The 17,992-nt window shown below is 34.6% G+C and overlaps 2 protein-coding genes across 2 annotated transcripts; both read left to right on the top strand.

Annotated features, from left to right (window-relative positions):
- The first annotated feature begins 258 nt into the window (after positions 1–258).
- Positions 259–3,736, top strand: LOC100257183 (transcription factor bHLH121). The gene is made up of 5 exons (XM_002277170.5): positions 259–584; positions 733–854; positions 2,389–2,516; positions 2,612–3,097; positions 3,224–3,736. The coding sequence occupies exons 1-5, from the start codon at positions 490–492 to the stop codon at positions 3,380–3,382; spliced, it is 990 nt and encodes a 329-aa protein (XP_002277206.2). The 5' UTR covers positions 259–489; the 3' UTR covers positions 3,383–3,736.
- A 3,434-nt stretch (positions 3,737–7,170) lies between these two features.
- Positions 7,171–17,833, top strand: LOC100260576 (triosephosphate isomerase, chloroplastic). The gene is made up of 9 exons (XM_002274835.5): positions 7,171–7,563; positions 9,347–9,373; positions 11,136–11,205; positions 13,011–13,134; positions 15,141–15,225; positions 15,348–15,480; positions 15,599–15,772; positions 16,363–16,445; positions 17,485–17,833. The coding sequence occupies exons 1-9, from the start codon at positions 7,342–7,344 to the stop codon at positions 17,539–17,541; spliced, it is 975 nt and encodes a 324-aa protein (XP_002274871.1). The 5' UTR covers positions 7,171–7,341; the 3' UTR covers positions 17,542–17,833.
- The last annotated feature ends 159 nt before the right edge of the window (positions 17,834–17,992 follow it).

Raw genomic sequence — 17,992 nt, 5'->3', positions numbered from 1 at the left:
ATGACATCGAATGCATAACATCACATCATTAGACACAACCAATGACGAGTATTGGGTTTGGGTGGTGAGGAAGTGAAGAGAGAGAGACAGAGATGTAACCAAAATTTCAAAGATCCATATTTTTTTTTTGTTTTTTCTTTAAACAACGCGTTAATATGGCGGCTGATACAAAGATTAGTGAGGGCATTTTGGGCAAAGAAAAAGGAGTAAGTAGCACAAAAGTCATATTATTTTTCACATTAAAGGGGAATATGAGATTCCCAAATCTTGGGTTTTGAAAAGCAATTATTTCCAGAACCCAATTATTTTCAAATGGACCTCCCAAACCTAAGTTACGCCAAAAATAAATAAAACCCAGGTAGAAAGAAACGGTTCAATTTTCATGAAAAAAAAGTGCAAGGTATCACAATTCTGTTCCATAGGAAGACTGGATCATGGCTTACAGATAAGCCTGGAGCCGGATCAAAAGCCAAGTATCATGCGGCCGCCATGGATCATCAGAACCCCGAAGCTTTCTGCCAGTCCACTCACTACCCACCTCCTGACCCGCGTGTCTCCTCCACTCGCTCACACCCAGACTCCAGGTTCGTCTGATGCCACAGTTCTACTGTGAGTTTATGTTGTATAAACAGAAATTTGCATCGTGGGTTGTATAAATTCTTGATTTTTTTTCCTTATGCTCCCACCCCAATTATTTTTTGAATGATTTGGGTATATTTTGTTTATGAGCAGCAAGAGGTCTGAGGGGGAATTCAAGGATTTTGTTACTGCAAGGAAGGTTCAGAAGGCTGATAGGGAGAAATTGAGGAGGGATCGGTTGAATGAGCAGTTTATAGAGTTGGGAAATGCCTTAGGTGAAGTGAAATAGCTTGTCTTTGTATAATACTGAACAGAATTTTCCCTTTCCTTTATGAGTTTTAGTTTCTGTGTTCCTCTTATTGAATTTTGGATTGAAATTATCTTACAATAGTTTTCTACGTCCAGTTCTGCAACCATGGGTCGTCTCCTATCATGCTACATTTGTAGAATTGACGACAATTTCTGCAGCTAAGAGGAATTTGATATATTGGGTTAATTATAGGAGATGTGTTCATTGTTCTAGCTCATTGTTCTCAGGAGATTTCACCATGGAGCCATGCTTCACTGTTAAAATGTTTTCCTAATTGGGTTCTGTTCTATTATGGCTAGTGCATGTAATTTATGTAATGGCTACATTTGTAGATAGATTGGATTGTTTGACGTGCTAAAATAATAATTGAATGAATAATTGGTGGCCAATTATCTGTTCTAAGTATCCACATTCAAAAAGTAGTTTGTTAAGTCTCATAACAAGGTATAATTGCTTGGCCTTCATTGGCTAGTTTTATCTTTCTCTTGTTCTTTATTGGTATTCCACAAGTGGACAGTAGCGGTAGTACAAGCAACAGATGTTGGTAGCTTACTTTCCTCCTTGCCGAGCTAACAGAAGATTTTGTAAACTGATTTTCGACTTGTCTATGTCATCACCCATCCTTTCATTTTTAGTAGGGACAAATTCCTTCCCTTTTTTGTTACTGATTTGCTGGTACAAGTGTTCCATTGAATTCCATTAGCCATCATAACCATGAGTTCTTTTGTTATTTTCAGGATATTCAAACCTTGTAGGCTTGGAATAATCTTGAACCTCCTGCTCTATTATGCTAGCCAAATAATTTTCATTGTGCTCCTTTATGGTTTTATGATTTATTTCTTTAAATACTTCTGTAAGTGGCATTGACATATGCACCCTCTGTGCATAATTGCTAATTGGTAAATTAGGCTTTAGTAGAAATATGCTATGTATCATGTTTACAATGTCTAGTGGTGTAATGGATAACAGTAAAAAATTCAAGCCAAGTTTGTTTTTCTTGTTTTTGGTTCTTTCAGTATTCTTTGATTGGTGATTGTTCTTTCAAGTATTTACTGTAATGCTTTCATTTGATCCCAAGCATCCCTTTTCTATTGATCTCTACAATTTCTTACCACCAAGTTATAGCTTTATCTTCCTTCATATGTTTTCAGGCTAATCTTTCTTCATTGTCTACAATTTTGTATCTTCTTCTTGGTCTTCTTATGCTATCACCCAAAGGGATCTCATAAAATGAGTGTAGGTGGGTAAGTTTTTACAGAAGCTGTGAATAGTTATCAAGTTGGGAACTAGATAAATGGGGCATCTGGTTAGGATTTTAGAAAACTTCGTGGAACTTCCTTTATGTGATTTGCACATTTGACTCATAATCAGTGTATGCATAATGACTCTTAGATCATTGTGAGAGCATTATTCTGTGACTCATTTCCTTTTGATGCTCAAAACATGAAACTAATTTTATTGAAAAGAATTATTAACCACCCATCAATTTGATCATGCAGATCCTGATAGGCCCAAAAATGATAAAGCAACCATTCTTTCTGATACAATTCAATTGCTCAAGGACTTGACAGCCCAAGTTGAGAAACTGAAAGCTGAGAATGCATCACTAAATGAAGAATCCCGTGAGGTGATTTTTTTTTTTTGTTAATTAATAGTGGACATTCAAGTTTGTGGGGCATTTTTTGACATGGTATATAATCATTTATTTTTGCTTTGATGCAGTTAACTCAGGAGAAGAATGATCTCAGAGAAGAGAAGGCATCCCTCAAATCGGCTACTGAGAACCTTAATGTTCAGTATCAACAGAGACTCAGAGCTATGTTCCCATGGTCTGCCATTGATCCCTCAGTTGTTGTAAGTCCACCTTCTTACCCGTTTCCAGTGCCAGTCCCAGTGCCTATCCCTACAGGTTCAATTCCCATGCATCCATCTATGCAGCCATATCCTTTCTTTGGAAGTCAGAACACTGGGATCATTCCTAACCCCTGTTCGACTTTTGTTCCATACTTTACTCCAAATACCCTGATTGAACCACAGTCAACACAACATGTATCTCCACCTATGCAACCAGGCAGTACGTCCAACATTTCAAGCAAACAGGATTCCAAGAATGAGTCACCAGGGGAGAGCAAGAGTGAAAAAGGTGAAGATTCTACTGATGTTGCAACAGACCTGCAGCTCAAGACACCTGGATCTAAATCTGATCAGGTCAAACATAACCTTCCTTATATGTTGCTCTCATGAAAGAAATAAAGCTTTTGTAAACCCTTGTACAAAACTACAATAACTATCTTTTCAAGGCATAACTGGAATTAAAATTTTTCATTCTTTCAGGAAGTATCATCAGGGCAACAGCAACACAAACCCAAGAGATCTCTGAGTAAGGAAAAGAACAGTACAGAAGGGAGCTCTTCAAGTAGGTGTTCTTCGTCTCCTAGTGTACAGGATAGCTCCTCAAATAGTGTAGTTGGTGGCAGAAAGGCTGACGACTGAGCAAGAAAATAATCGAAAAGAAAAAAATCCAGCCTCTTTTCTCTTCTGTATCTCCATTATTGATTTTGCACATTTTGTTTCCTGGAGTTGCTTTTCAGTTGCATTAATTTCTGATATACCTTCTAACCAAATCACTCCTAATATAACTAATAAGGAATGATTATGGTTGGATTTAGTCTTTATTGTCTTCTTTTAGTAGGTCAGAAAGAAAAATTCTTGGCTTGGGATTTAAATACATGCGAGTCTAAGCTTGTTGGTAGAGATGAAGAAAATGTTTGTGGAGTTCATTGATCTGTAATTTGTGTATCAGTGTATCTATGGTTCACCAAAAATAAAAATCTTTTACATAGCAGAGATGGATATAGCAATGTTAAAAAAAATGCCCACTGGTAGATCAGAGGAACCTTTTGTTTGCAGGGGATGATTAGCTATAATCCTCTTACCATGTTAAATGTCTATGGTTTTGTCAAGTTTTGAGTTTATTGTAAATTGTTGCCTGACAGTTACTGCAGATGACATTTTGATCAATGATTTGACTTCTAGTGCTTGTAGTTCACATGAATTGACAATTTTTATCATGCATTGTTCATTGTCAAAAACTCCTTGTTAAAGTTTTGTAGGATGAGAGATGCAATAGAGGATCTGGTGACAAACTACGTATCAGTAGGGAGAATATTTGACCTATTTTCCATCTTTTTCTAAACAAGGTTAAAATTAGTGCAATGTGAGGGAACCTGGAAATAACTCTGTCATGTGAGTTAAATGAGAATGGTTATAAACTAGATTTTTCAAGCCAGAGGTCTAAACAACATAGGAGACTAATACCTAATCCATATGAGTCATCAGGAGAAGGTAACATGCTGTTGGGAGTGAGAGTCTTGAGAGGCAGCCAATTTGTGTCGTGAGTTAATGAGGATCCTACCATTCAGGCTGTAGCTATCAGCCCTCTGGCCAGGGGTGCAACTAAAATGTCAATGAAGGTCAAGTGTGATACCACTGATTTGAGTAAGAGATCCAGAGGACTCAAATGAAGAAAAAGACTTTTGGGTAGGGAACTAACAAATGGCTAGGTATGGCAACGGCATCAAAATAATGTCAAAGATGGGCTCTGACCGGAAGATAGTGTCTGCAGGATTTGAATGCCAGAGGATAGGACTAGAAGAGCATTAGAAAGAGTCTTGAATGGTTTGTCTTTATGCTTATGGTTAGTATTCATCTTCCCGTGTGCCCTGGTCCATGTACATGTCAAAATGTGTGGGTTGCCTCCCAACCCACCACATCCCTTCCTCTTTACCATCACCATAATCAAGGTTTGGAACCTTGCAGCCCTAGCAGCTCCGTAGGAGGAGAAGCTCACTACTATAACCTTCGATTGAGAATGTAGAACTCAAAAGAAACACCTACTCCCCTCTGTAGGAATGCCAATTGTTTTCTATCTGGGGTGGCAGAGTAATATGAGGACTGTGTCAGTCTAAAATCTCGTAACACCCAAAGCTTACACAACTTGCCTGACTATGTTCAAGCTTGGCCACCATGAATCATTCTGGTGCCATGATTCTCCCCCAGGGCTCATCTGTTGAACAAGATATCATCTTGTAAACTAGGACCACCCACCAATTGGTTGTCATAGAAAGATCCATATCTGTATCATATGTGCCATTTCCATCAGGAAAGGAAACTGAAATCCAAATGTTGTTGTAGATGCAGTTAGGTCATGGGTGTGGTTCACAATAAAGATGCTGAAAGGAGAGACAAGGAAAGAGGTTAATGTGACTTCACTATCTCAACCATCTCAGCTGTTTTCTTGGACTTGTCTTGGAATCTTCAATGACAGTACAAGTGAACCCAATCTGCCTGTCCTCTTACAAATCTGTTTGGAAACTCTTCTTGAGAACAAGTTTTGGTTTTTTATCAGAAAATAGTTCATAATTCAAAAAATACTTCTGACAAATTTGAGAATATTTAAGTTCTCAAATAATATTTGCTTTCTAAAAACAAGTAAAAAATATTTTCAAGAATTATTCTCCCAAAAGTATTTTCAAAAACATTCCCCAACATCTTTGCCTGACCTTTTTGCTTGGTTTGAAGGAGTCTAGGATTGAAGGGTGAGAAGGTATAGATTTAGTTGTAGCTTACAAATAGAAGCTTGGATTTTATTAAACAAGAAAAAAATGTTGAAACATCAAATCAAAATGCATAGAAAATTTTGATTTATGTGACAAGTGCCTGTCCTTTTTGCCATTGGCATCAAATAGGAGTCACCAAACTTTGGTATATTTTTCATAAGATTAGGTGGACCACCTACTCATCAAAACTCCCTCTTCCTTTCTTCCTAAGACTGCCCAATCTGTTAGGTGCAACACTATTTTTATTCTTATTTAATTTTTGTTTTTTTTTTATCGAGTAGGAATGAAGGAAAATCAAATCCTTGTCTGTAGACCTTAATGGTCCAATCGAAAAAAGCAATTGGACCATGTTATTGATATCATACTTAGGTGACGTTTATTTTTTTGGCTTTTTGCTTAAAGTAATTTATTTTCAGAATTTAGGTTATTTGTTTTTTTTATTTTTTTCATGATTTATTATAAACTTTTTACTAAATAGAAAAAGTCAAAATATATAACTTTTTCTAAATAGAAAAAATAACATATTGGATTTTTTTTATTTTTTAATACTTAATAAAAATAAAATACTATAAAAACAAACAACCTAATATGTAACATTATTAAACATTATAGAATTAAGTAAAAAAACAAATACTACGTTAGTCTTTTAGATTTAAGGGTGATTTTAAGAAATGTTTTTAAATTTTTTTTAATATTAAGAATTTTTTTTTCAAAATATTATAAAAGTTTTTATAGAATCATTGTTAGACATATTCTTAATAAATTTATTTTATTTTTTAGGATCACATGAGAAATGTGTTTTTAGATTTGATAATGTTGTTTTCTATTTTGTAAAAAAATTACAACAAATTGCAAAACAAATTTTTTAAAAATTTGCTTTTAAACTATGTTTAATGAAATTATTAAAGAAAGAACAATATGTTTGGTTCGGAATGAAAAACAATTTTATTTTGATTCTGATTTTTATGTATTTTTAAATTATTAATATTTAAATGGAATAAAAAAGAAATTTTCTTTAAATTTTCCAAGAAATTTCCTTCAAATTAATATTTATTTTTATTTTTTATTTTTTATTTTTAAAGAACTCCATAAAAATTAATGTACCAAGGAATTTCTAGATTGCCTAATATCCTTAGATATTAATCCTATGATGGATAAGAGGGACCACGCGTACGGTCTACTTTTATCTTCACCACAGACTCCGTGATGTGCTGGGTCACTTTATCCACAACCACTCTTTTTCATGTTAGTCCACGTGGCGGCGCGGAGCCACACCCAGTATAATCTCCAGTAGAAAAAATAAAGAAAAGACGGTTGGTGTGGGGAAGGCGAAACGACGCCGTTTTGATAGGTTGTCACGCTCGTAGCGAAAGATTATCATCGCCCAAAATGTCTTTCCGTTGAAGGACAGCGACAACAACAATAACCACGAGTTTCGATATTTTTGGTAAGGAGAAACGATAACCCCATCGCCTTTAAAGCGCGTGAATAGACCTCTCCTAAAACCATCGAATTTAATTGTTAAATTTAATTACATGTATATTATTAAGAATTTAATAACTATTTAGAAGCCCGAATTTTTTTCTACTTTTATATTTTAAAAATAATTTTAATCTTTAAAAATTTTATTTATCTTTTTAATAATTTCTATTATAATGAGATTGCATTATTTTTTAGAAAGTTCATATGCCGTAAGGTGCAGTACACGCGCTATATGTAGGCATGAGTCAGTAATTTCATCGGTCCAAACCCACAAAAACCTCATCATAAAACAGGCGGCTAGACGTCCAAGGAGAAGCAGAAGCAGAAGCTAAGCTAGCCAGAAACTAGGCGATGGCGGCAGTGACCTCAACATCACTCGCATCTCAATTGTCGACCCCCAAGGCCACAACTCCCTCCTATTCCTATTCCTCCGCCACTCAATTTTCAGGCCTCCGCCGATCCTTCTCCAACCTCGACCACTCTCCCCAGCCTTTCTTCTCTTCCAATCTCCGAATCTCCTCCTCTCCCCGCAAGCCCTGCAGAGGCATCGTCGCCATGGCCGGCTCGGGAAAAGTAAGGGTTTTTTTTTTTTTTTAATTAGATACTTTGGATCTAGTGTGGAGGTTGAAGTTGTGTTTTATTTTATTTTAATTTTCTGGTGGATGGTTATGCGGTAGGTTTGGGCGGTGAGAGAATGTGGGATGGAGAATGAGAGCGCGGTGAGGCTTTTTTCGTTTTTTTTTGAGATGCGTTGGGAGTCGGGAATGGAAGTTGGTGATGTTTCATTTTCGTTTGGTTGGTGAGAAAATGCGGGAAAATAAAAAGGAAAGTGTTGGGATTGTTTGGCGGCGGATATGAAAATTGTATCTTTAGAAAATATATTATAATCTTTTAAAATAAAGTAGTGAAATCTTCTTTTTTTGCATTAGTTTTAATTGTTAAAACGGTTACATTCTTTTGAGCATCTTTCAAGAATTTGGTTTTGGATTTTCCTTTTTATTCTCAGGAATCAACTATTTAGCTCGTTAAATTCAGAATTATGGTGTCATTTTCTTTCTCTCAGTTTGCTTAGACTATAGTCTTTGTTTATGGCTATGCAACTTGGTTTGATGATTAGGAACCCTTTATGGAAGTTTTATACTGTGACTTTGATGAATGGTTGGAATCTCTGCGCTTTTCTGTTCGGTTGTGATTAGTTCTTGGGGAGAAAAAATGGGGTTGGTGGGTGGATGCATTACCTATGACTATGTTTAATGCACTTCCAAAAACATGTTTATAGCAATTATGCATATTTGAAACAACCTCCGTGCTGATCAAAATCAAGCTTCTGACTGCATTCAAAGTCATGTGTTGTTTGGGTAATTAGCAATTTGGCCGATGCTGTTTACCTGAATAATTATGAAAAGAAAACTTTACTACCACGTTTGTCTTTTCCTGATCAGCTTTTGCCAATGGTTACCTCACCATGTACAACATTGCCCTGTCAACTTGAGCCCTATGCCTGCTCCATCCAAATAACTCTATAGTTGACTTTCCTTGGTGGGGGTGAGGTGGTGTGGAGCCAGTGCAGTGTCCCTAAAATCTGTGACTTCGCGTATGTTGCTCAGCAAGACCTTATCCATTTTCCTTTTCATTTTTGGGTAATATGGGGCCTCATCAATTTTGAGCTCCTTTTGGTTTTCCAAGTGGCTGAAATCCTTTTTGGGGTTTTTGATGGTGACCCTTGTGAGTCCAGATCTACAGCTTCATTATTTTGGGTAAGTCTGGCTTATGTGTAACAAAATTTTGTAATTGAAACATCCTCTTTAGGATTTCTGAAGCTATAACTTCTAAACAGGTTAATGGTATCCCTAACCTTTTTAGAATGATGATTTGCTGCTTCAGATACCATGTCTACCTCCAATATCTAGCTGACCTCTCCAAATTATGTTTTGTTTTTCTTCACATCATTTTGAGAAAAGTGTGATTATAATGGGAGATTTTTTTACAATGAAATTTGGTAAGGCCATTTTATTTCCTTGAGATGGATGTGAAGCTAATGTGCTTATAACCTTGGTTATTTTGTTGTGCATTTAATGTTTCTGCCTCACTCTGTTTCTCTTCCTCTTTTGTTGATGTTCTAAGATGGTTGGCTTGAATTCATTCATTCACAAAAGTGTCATATGCTTCATCACAAAATCTGATCTCTAGAAATGAACTGGTTCATTACTCATAAAGTACAGACTGAATCTGATGAGATTTCTCAAAATTGTTTGCATACATATTTTACTTCATATGCATATTTTTTTGTTCCTTCACTTTACAAATTTTCACATTTAAACATTTATAATTTTTATCTTTTCTCTTGTGTTTGCAGTTCTTTGTCGGAGGAAATTGGAAGTGTGTAAGTACTTTTATTTTTTTGTTGATAATGTTGTGTTATGTTTTTCCCTTGTCATCAATGTTCTTCTTAATGATTTCTTGTCTCATCTATTATTTATTTTTACAGCTTCCAGAAATCCTTTCACTCTGCTGATAGAACTTTAGTTTTTAAGAGAATTATCATTTGATAGGCATATATAGGCTAGTATCCATGTTGCCCTGCTGTTGATGCAATCAACAAGTAAATAATTTCTATTTAAAATAAAAATCAGACTCCATAAAAAATTATTTCTCCTTATAAAAAAAGTGTTTTTAGGTATACATAATTGGGGGTAGTGGTATTTTTGAATTTATTACTTCATCTTACGGTATCTTCTTAAGTTAATATTATTTATTTATTTATTTTTTTGTGAGGGATCCTCTTTTTGGTACTTTTTAGTTTTAATCATAATTTCAGTGCAGTATTTGAGAATAACTTGAAGATAGAATGATGGAAGTACAAAGGAGGGGGAAGTCAAATCTGACATCTTTAATGGGAACACACCAAACCCTAAAATATGGTTAAAAAAGCTAGAGAAGAAAAGCTCAAATAGGTTCAACTGGCTACAGGTGTAAAAAAAGGATAATCTTTAAATGCAAAATATTTAACTGAGAGAGGAAAGAAAATTGTACTCTTTAAATTTCATCAGTTACTGAATTTCTCTTTTTTCTCTTATACCGACACCCAAAAAATGTGTCAGAGGCTAAACAGCCCCTGTCACTCAGTCCTAATCCCCTGTGATATGTAAACCGAGTTCAGAAGAAGAACAAGAAGTATGCTCTTCAAAAGCAAAATGTAAACCAACTAATTGCCAGGAGAAAGAAAAACAGAAAAAAAATCTATAAATTGTAACATTTTTCCAAACTCTCTTTTTGGCCCTTATCTCATATTTAATCAAATAGGTTTGTGAGCTCAACTACTTCCCATATTGTTACATTTCATTTTCCATGACACCATTTACACGAGCCCTTTGTTATGTTTGCAACTCCTCTATTCTTGAAATACATTCTTTCTTGAAGATGTCGACACCAACTTTCTTTAACTAGATCCATTTCCTTTACAAAGTAAAGGAGTTGATTTTGACTTAAAAGAATTTCTCACAACATATATCAAGATTAAAGTTTTAATTCATTAATCCTCCTAAAAAATGTGAACATCATTTTTATCGTATAGAAATTTGTTGCTTGGTTTGTCCATATGTGTGAAGAAAATAATGAGTGTTTATCATCCTTCTTGTTGACTAGAGACATTTTCAAACTTAAATTCTGCTCTGACCTATCGACCTTCCTATTAGAGTTGGAGACAACCATAACAAGAGAAATTGCTACCACCTTGTTAATTGATAAATTATTTTCTGTTGATAATATCTTCATTATTAACTGATGACTTCTTAGCCAAATGTTAAATGTGAGCAATGCTTGCCAAACCTCTCCTCATTATGATCGTTAGCCTTGCTGATCTCAACCTATTTACCTTTCATATCATACTGGAAGAACCCTCTTCCTTAATTCTAAAACTCCTGCACACCTTAATGCATCTCTATTTAGGTAAAACTGTGCATTTCTTTCACTTATCATACATTTTGCATATCAACTGTGTTACAGCAATAATGCTGCAAACTTCAATTCTGTCCCCTTCTGTTGCTTTTCTGCTTAAAACTGCAAATGCTGTACAGATATTTTTTGCCCTTTGCATGTCGTTTTAGTTTGTTATAATTGACATTTTTCATTTTTGTTTCATTTAGAATGGGACAAAAGACTCCATCAGTAAGCTTGTTTCTGACTTGAACAGTGCAAAATTGGAGGCTGATGTCGGTAAGATAAATTTTCTGTATTCACTATCATGTTTACCTGCTGGAATTTGCTGTAGAACTTCTGCTATTGGGTTTTACTTGCTTTTTCCTAAAAGTTTTAAATTATTTGGCAAGAATTTGGTAGGAGGCCAAATGTTTTGATGTTCTCATTTAGTTCTGCTTCTAGTTTTAGTTTGAGTTGCATAACGGTTTGAAACCTAAAAGTAAAGTCATTAGCTTATCAATTATCTATCGAGCCGTGAAAAAGATTCAACAAAAGACAAAAACAAATTAAATTATTTGGCAAGAGTTTGGTAGGAGGCCAAGCTTTTTGATGTTCTCATCTAGTTCTACTTCTACTTTTAGTTTGACTTGCATGATGGTTTGAAACTTTGTAGCTGTTAGAATTATGGGTCCATTTGCAAGAGCTTTTTTGTGTTTTTGATGTTTTGCATCTTGAGCAACAAATTTGAGCAGGGTCTCACCTTAAACGTGTGGGATTTGAATTTCTGAACTTCTGAGGAGTTGAATTATCTATCTTCTTCTTGTTAACCCATATGTTGTTAAATGGTTTTGATAAGGTTAGATGGCACTTTGGAAAGTGAAACCTTGTTCAAACAAAGAGAATTTGATTTAAGTTGTGATAACTGTGAAAATTATACATACATATCTGTTCATTGGCCATTTAAAATGAGTGCTTCCTTTTTTCCTTTTATGAACATGATAGAAGTTTAGCAATCACAAATTGTTGAGTTGGTTTCTTAAAAAAAATGTCTTTACTCATTATTTGTCACAAAAAGAAAAAGAAAAAGAAAAAGAGAAGTAGGATTACTGCCGATTTACTGCATTATGTTGTATGCTTCATCTAAAAGAACATGAACTGCTCAGTTACTACTCAATTTGTAGTAAGAGTTCAACTAGAAATAGTAGGTAAGCCAGTGTCTGGATTGTTGTTAGGAATACATATGGACAATCTAAGAAGGAAATTGATATGAGTTGTGGTGACCTCAAAACGAATTCAACTGGAATCAGTAAATGGAGGCCCAAATTGTGATTGAAATGTATGTTTTGGTCTGACATGGCTAGAAATTTTTAGATCAGGTGTTCACTTGTTACATTGAATGTAGGTTTTCTTGAAAATTTTGTTTGCTCTTCTGAATAGGAAATCCTGATGTGTTAGACATGGGGCTTTGTTTGAGCTTTAGTAAAACTCAGATTTTCCCTATTGATGAAGAGTGATTCCTCTTCTATTAGAGTCAATACCAGAATATAGTGAATGCAAGGTCTTTATGATTACACAGCTACAGCCCAATATTGCATTGTACACAACTTTTTCTGAAGTTTTAGAAGTGTGGCTATGATCTGTGGATTTGGACACAAGTTGTTGATATGTGTCAGATGTGATGATCCCTCAGTCCAGATGCTAGGTAATGCTGTATATTTGTGTGTGGGAATGGACTAAATCGAATAGATACACATGTATTATCTGTCTTTAAATCTGTTTACATATGCATAAGAACTATAGGGAATGCAAACAATGATAAAAGTATATCTATATATTCTTTAGCAAAAAGACATGATACCCACTCTTTTATGGGCAAAGTTGGCCCCTTTGTTAAGTTGTCCAATGCACTGATCTTTGATATGGAGAAGTTCCCTTTATATCCTATACCTTTGTTGATTTATTTCTATCTTATACTTTTGTTGATTTGTTTCCTATATCCTCTACACCTTCTTTGATTTATTTTTATTTTTATTTTTATTTACATAAATCAATCATTAAATCACGATGTTCCTAATATTTCTACTTTCCCTTGAATTATACAGATGTTGTTGTAGCACCTCCATTTGTTTACCTTGACCAGGTAAAGAATTCATTAACAGATCGGATTGAGATATCTGCTCAGAACTCTTGGGTTGGGAAAGGTGGTGCTTTCACAGGAGAAATCAGGTTAGTTTGCTCCTTCTTGTTAATTACCAAAAAAGAACAAAGTTGTTTCACAGTTTTCTAATACTTAAAAGAATTTAGCTTTTCCTTTTTTCTTGTGCTACTTAAAATATCAATCTTTGTTTGCATGAAGTATTTTCTTAATATGGCTAACCTTAAATTTCACAGACAATGGTTTATATGGAGAATGATTAAGAAATTAAGGGGGTTAAATTCTTAAGAGTTAGCAAGTCCCATGCTTTTTTGTTTGATTAATTTTCAATTTGAATGTTCTTGTAAGTTTATTCTTTGTAAAGACGCTTTTTTGAATGTCTTTTCTCAAGATTTAGCATCTCCCATGTTTTTTTTGTTTGATTAATTTTCATTGGGAATGTTTTTCTTACAATTTTATTATATTTGGAAAGATGCTTTTTTGAAGGTCTTTTTAGATATTTGCACCCGATTTCCAAATTGGGCTGACTCTAGTGCATGAGAACATCAATGAGATTTCTTCTTGTTTATCCTTTCAAGCTTGGCATTGAATCCTAAAGATCTTATCTTGGTAATTCATCGAAGCATTACTTCTGTCTGTTTATTGAACTAGTCTTATTGGGAACTGTCCTGTTTATAATGGTTGTGAAGCCAATCTAGTTTTAGTTAATGGTTTAACTTTCCTTAAAAGTAAGTTGAAATTGACATATGGGATTGGATGCATGTAGTTATCATGAACACGAGCACTACTTTGCGGCCCCAACTTCAATACCTTTTAAAATGATTCATAAATAGTGTCGTTAATGATCTTTTGGACTGTGGTTCTAGTTTTAGTTAATGGTTTAACTTTCCTTAAAAGTAAGTTGAAATTGACATATGGGATTGGATGCATGTAGTTATCATGAACACGAGCACTACTTTGCGGCCCCAACTTCAATACCTTTTAAAATGATTCATAAATAGTGTCGTTAATGATCTTTTGGACTGTGGTTCCCTGGACTAGCTTTTTTTGAGAATTGCAAATGTAAGTTTGTTGATAATGAATTTGTTGTTTAAGTGGTGTTTATTGACTTAAGACACCAATACAGAATTTGTCTTTCCAATTGGGAATAGGCACTGAGAACATTGTGGATTTTGTCATTTTTGATCCTTATTATGAAGATTTTTTAGACAATACCTTGAGAGTCGAAGTCTCTAGTTCAATCTTGACACCTAAAAGTAGTTTTACATTTTGAAATGTAATTTAACGAAGAAGTTCAAAAAATCATATGGTAGAATAGAATTCATTATTTATGTTTTTTTTTTATTGATAGGTAATTACTTTTTTTTTGCATATTTTCTTCCCATTGGGACTCATACCTGGAACGTCACTCAAACCCAAACCCACCCTCTACTACTTGAGGCCATGCCTCAAGGGCAGAATACTTTATTTACCTGGGAGTGGTTTTAGAGAACTTTGTTTATTCTTCTCTAATTGCGCATGCTAGGTCCTTAAGCTGCATCATCTTTATGATGTGCCATTTCTTCTTATTGGCTTAATATTAGGAATTCATTTATATTCTTGTTTATGAGCTTGTCCTGTTTTTCTTTTTCGTTGAATTCTATAACATATGGCCCATCTTCGGAAACATTATTTTTTCCAAGTGGATGTGGCTTCTGGCTCTAAATGAATTTTGAGACTGCATTCTTGAGAATGTGCAGTTCTTGCCATGAAAATACTGCATGGATTTCTGTACCTTATCGGACTTTTGTATTGTGGTTCTTTGCCCTCCAAATGGCTCTTGATACACATGTATGTTTTTATGTGTGTTTTAAAGTCTCTGTTCAGGATATGAGTTTCGGGCAGATGCCATCTTTTGTTCTTTGTAATTTGACATTATGGAAGCTTTCTGTTCACCTTTGCCTTTTCTAGTTTCTAATGCAATGAATCATGACTACCATGTTCCGATTACAGTTTTTTGCTTGCATTATTGCACTTCTCCCATGTCTTCACTCTAATGTTCTTGTACAGTTATCAATTTACCTTTATCCTGATGTAGTGTGGAACAATTGAAAGATATTGGCTGCAACTGGGTTATCCTTGGGCACTCTGAGAGGAGACATGTTATTGGTGAAGATGATCAGGTGAAAAACTCTAATATTAGATTGTTACTATTTATGTGAAACGTGAAGCTATATTCAGAACTTTTTTTTTTTGGATAAGTGAAGCTATATTCAGAACTTGACTGTGGGTCTGAAATTTTCAGTTCATAGGAAAGAAAGCTGCTTATGCCTTGAGCCAGGGTCTTAAAGTAATAGCTTGTATTGGAGAACTGTTACAAGAAAGGGAAGCAGGAAAAACTTTTGATGTCTGTTTTCAGCAAATGAAGGCTTTTGCAGGCAAGTTCTCTTGCTGATGTTCTCTTTCTCATGGAATGTACTGTCGTTTTGTGGTCCTCTTGTGAAAAGAGAACTTGTTGACTCTTTTGTAACATCGCTCTTGTTCAATCATGCGCAGATGCTGTACCCAGTTGGGATGATGTAGTTATTGCATATGAGCCGGTTTGGGCTATTGGAACTGGTAAAGTGGCCACACCCCTGCAGGCACAGGAAGTACACATAGCTGTTCGTGATTGGCTTAAAAAGAATGTCTCAGCTGAAGTTGCTTCTAAAACACGAATTATTTATGGAGGTATTTTATTTCTACTGCAGTTTTCTGAGTGGTAACTGCATGTACTTGAAATATTGATAATTTTTTATGTTCTTTCAAATACTTATTATATTACCTGTTATAGTGTGTGGTGGATCTCAATTAAGATAAGAAGACTCACCTCCCCATGTCTGCTTTGGATCACTGATCCATATTACAGTGTTCACTATCGCAATGTGGGCCTGATTATTATCTGCTTTTAACAGAAAAGCATGCCTGCATTTTCCTGGAAATAGGTGAATGAGATCATTTTTTACTTTCTAGACTGAGAAAGGAGTGGCATGGTGCCATGGTTGCTGGTTGAGTTGGGGCTGTTTCATGTCAACATGTGTTGGGAACTCTGTAACTTGGGGCAATACTAGCCTTTAGAGTTAGCAATATTAGCATCCTTCATTAGGCCATTATTGAAATCCTGCAATTGTAACAGAACCTGATTGAACCACAGTTTTGACCAGCATTGACCTTTTTGTTATTGGATGTCAAATGTAGTTTTATACTCTGTGTCTGAATGTTCTGGTTTTCTGGAGATGCTGTCCAGTGCATGCTGCATCTGATCAAACTCTCTTTTGCAGGTTCAGTGAATGGGAGCAATTGTTCAGAGCTCGCCAAACAAGAGGATATTGATGGATTTCTTGTTGGCGGTGCTTCCTTAAAGGTATATTTTTACTGTTGGGCTTAAAAATTAATAACTAGTTTGACTAAAAGTAATAAAGAAAAACTTATGATAAAAAACTTACAAAAAAATTTTAGGAGCTATTGGAAGTAATGAAGAAACTTTCTCGAAACTTTCTCTATTATTTGATATAATCCTTCTTTGTTTTGCCTATTAAAAAACCTTTTATATTATTATTATTTTCAAATTACAAATATAAGTGATAATCGGTGCTTGCTTTTAGTATATTTTTTCTTACTCTTTTTCCCCTTTCTGTTTGTGCGGGAGATTCTTGGGATGCTAAATCTGCCTTGTGATATTGGGGTTCCTTTTTTTCTGTTCATGATTACATTTGGATTTGGAGGTCCTAGTTGGAAACATTAAATCTGCCCTTGAAAACACTCACAATCTAAGGCTGTGTTTGGTTTAAAAAACCTTTTCTGGTTTTCATTTTCCATTTCATTTTATAAAAAATATTTTTATAAAATAAAGATTTAATATAGTTATTATTAATAAAAGAAATTATTTTAATATAAAGATATTTTCACTTGTACCATTCCATGATTCAGTAAATAAATGAAATATTTACGTCTTACTTTTAAGATAATATTTGATTTCAAATATATATGAAATAATGTTTTGTTCATATATATATTTGTATTTGTAATATTTGTATTCCTCTTATATAGTAGGTGTCACTAGGTTTATGTGATTTTATTTCCTTTTTTGTTTTCAAATTTTTTTGTCCAATTTTCTTAAGAAAAAATTGAAAAAATCAAATTGGTGTTTTGGCTTTTTCTTTTTTTTGAGTTCAGTTTTAAAAAAGAAAATGAAAATGGAAAAATGCATTCCAAACATGTTTTATCTGAAAGTGAACAGATAGCAGGGCCTAAATGTCTCACATTCTATGAAAAATTACAATATCACCTGACTGTTAGTGATGCTATTAAATGGCACAATTTGGTTTCCCAAGCAGTTTCGATAAAGATATTAATGTTTCTTTTTGGTGTTGATGATTACAACTTAGTATTCGGTGGTGCAGGGTCCTGAATTTGCTGTGATTGTCAATTCTGTAACATCCAAGAAAGTTGCTGCTTGATCACTCACACTGGTTTTTGCACTGGAAGAAAATAAAAGGCCGAGAGGAGTTTCTTCAGCTTCAAGCATAATATAATCAAGCTATGAGCCAGCTAGTTATGTTGGGATTTTGATCATTTTCCAGTTTTTTTGGCCTTCTAGGACTTACTCATTTTTAATGAGTTAAAACTTCTTGTGGTGGAAACCAGACCAGTGTAAGTCATTTTAATGGCATAGTGCATTTTCTAGATAAAGGAGTCTGTGTTGAAGAATTTGAAATTCATAATCTCATATTAATGATAAGCTTTTAATTATTTTCCGTGTTAAGCATTTGGATTGGTGCCGACGCATTGAATTAATTGGTCATTGTGTGCCACAAGAATTGTCCAACAAAACAAAGTAAGATGACCCATGTCCATGTGTAGATAGACATTTGGATTGGTGCCGACGCCTCGTCCATGTCCAGATAGGCA

This window comes from Vitis vinifera, chromosome 3 (genome assembly GCF_030704535.1).
Source record: "Vitis vinifera cultivar Pinot Noir 40024 chromosome 3, ASM3070453v1".
NCBI classification, from domain to species: domain Eukaryota; kingdom Viridiplantae; phylum Streptophyta; class Magnoliopsida; order Vitales; family Vitaceae; genus Vitis; species Vitis vinifera.
This window is presented reverse-complemented; position numbering and strand designations above follow the sequence as displayed.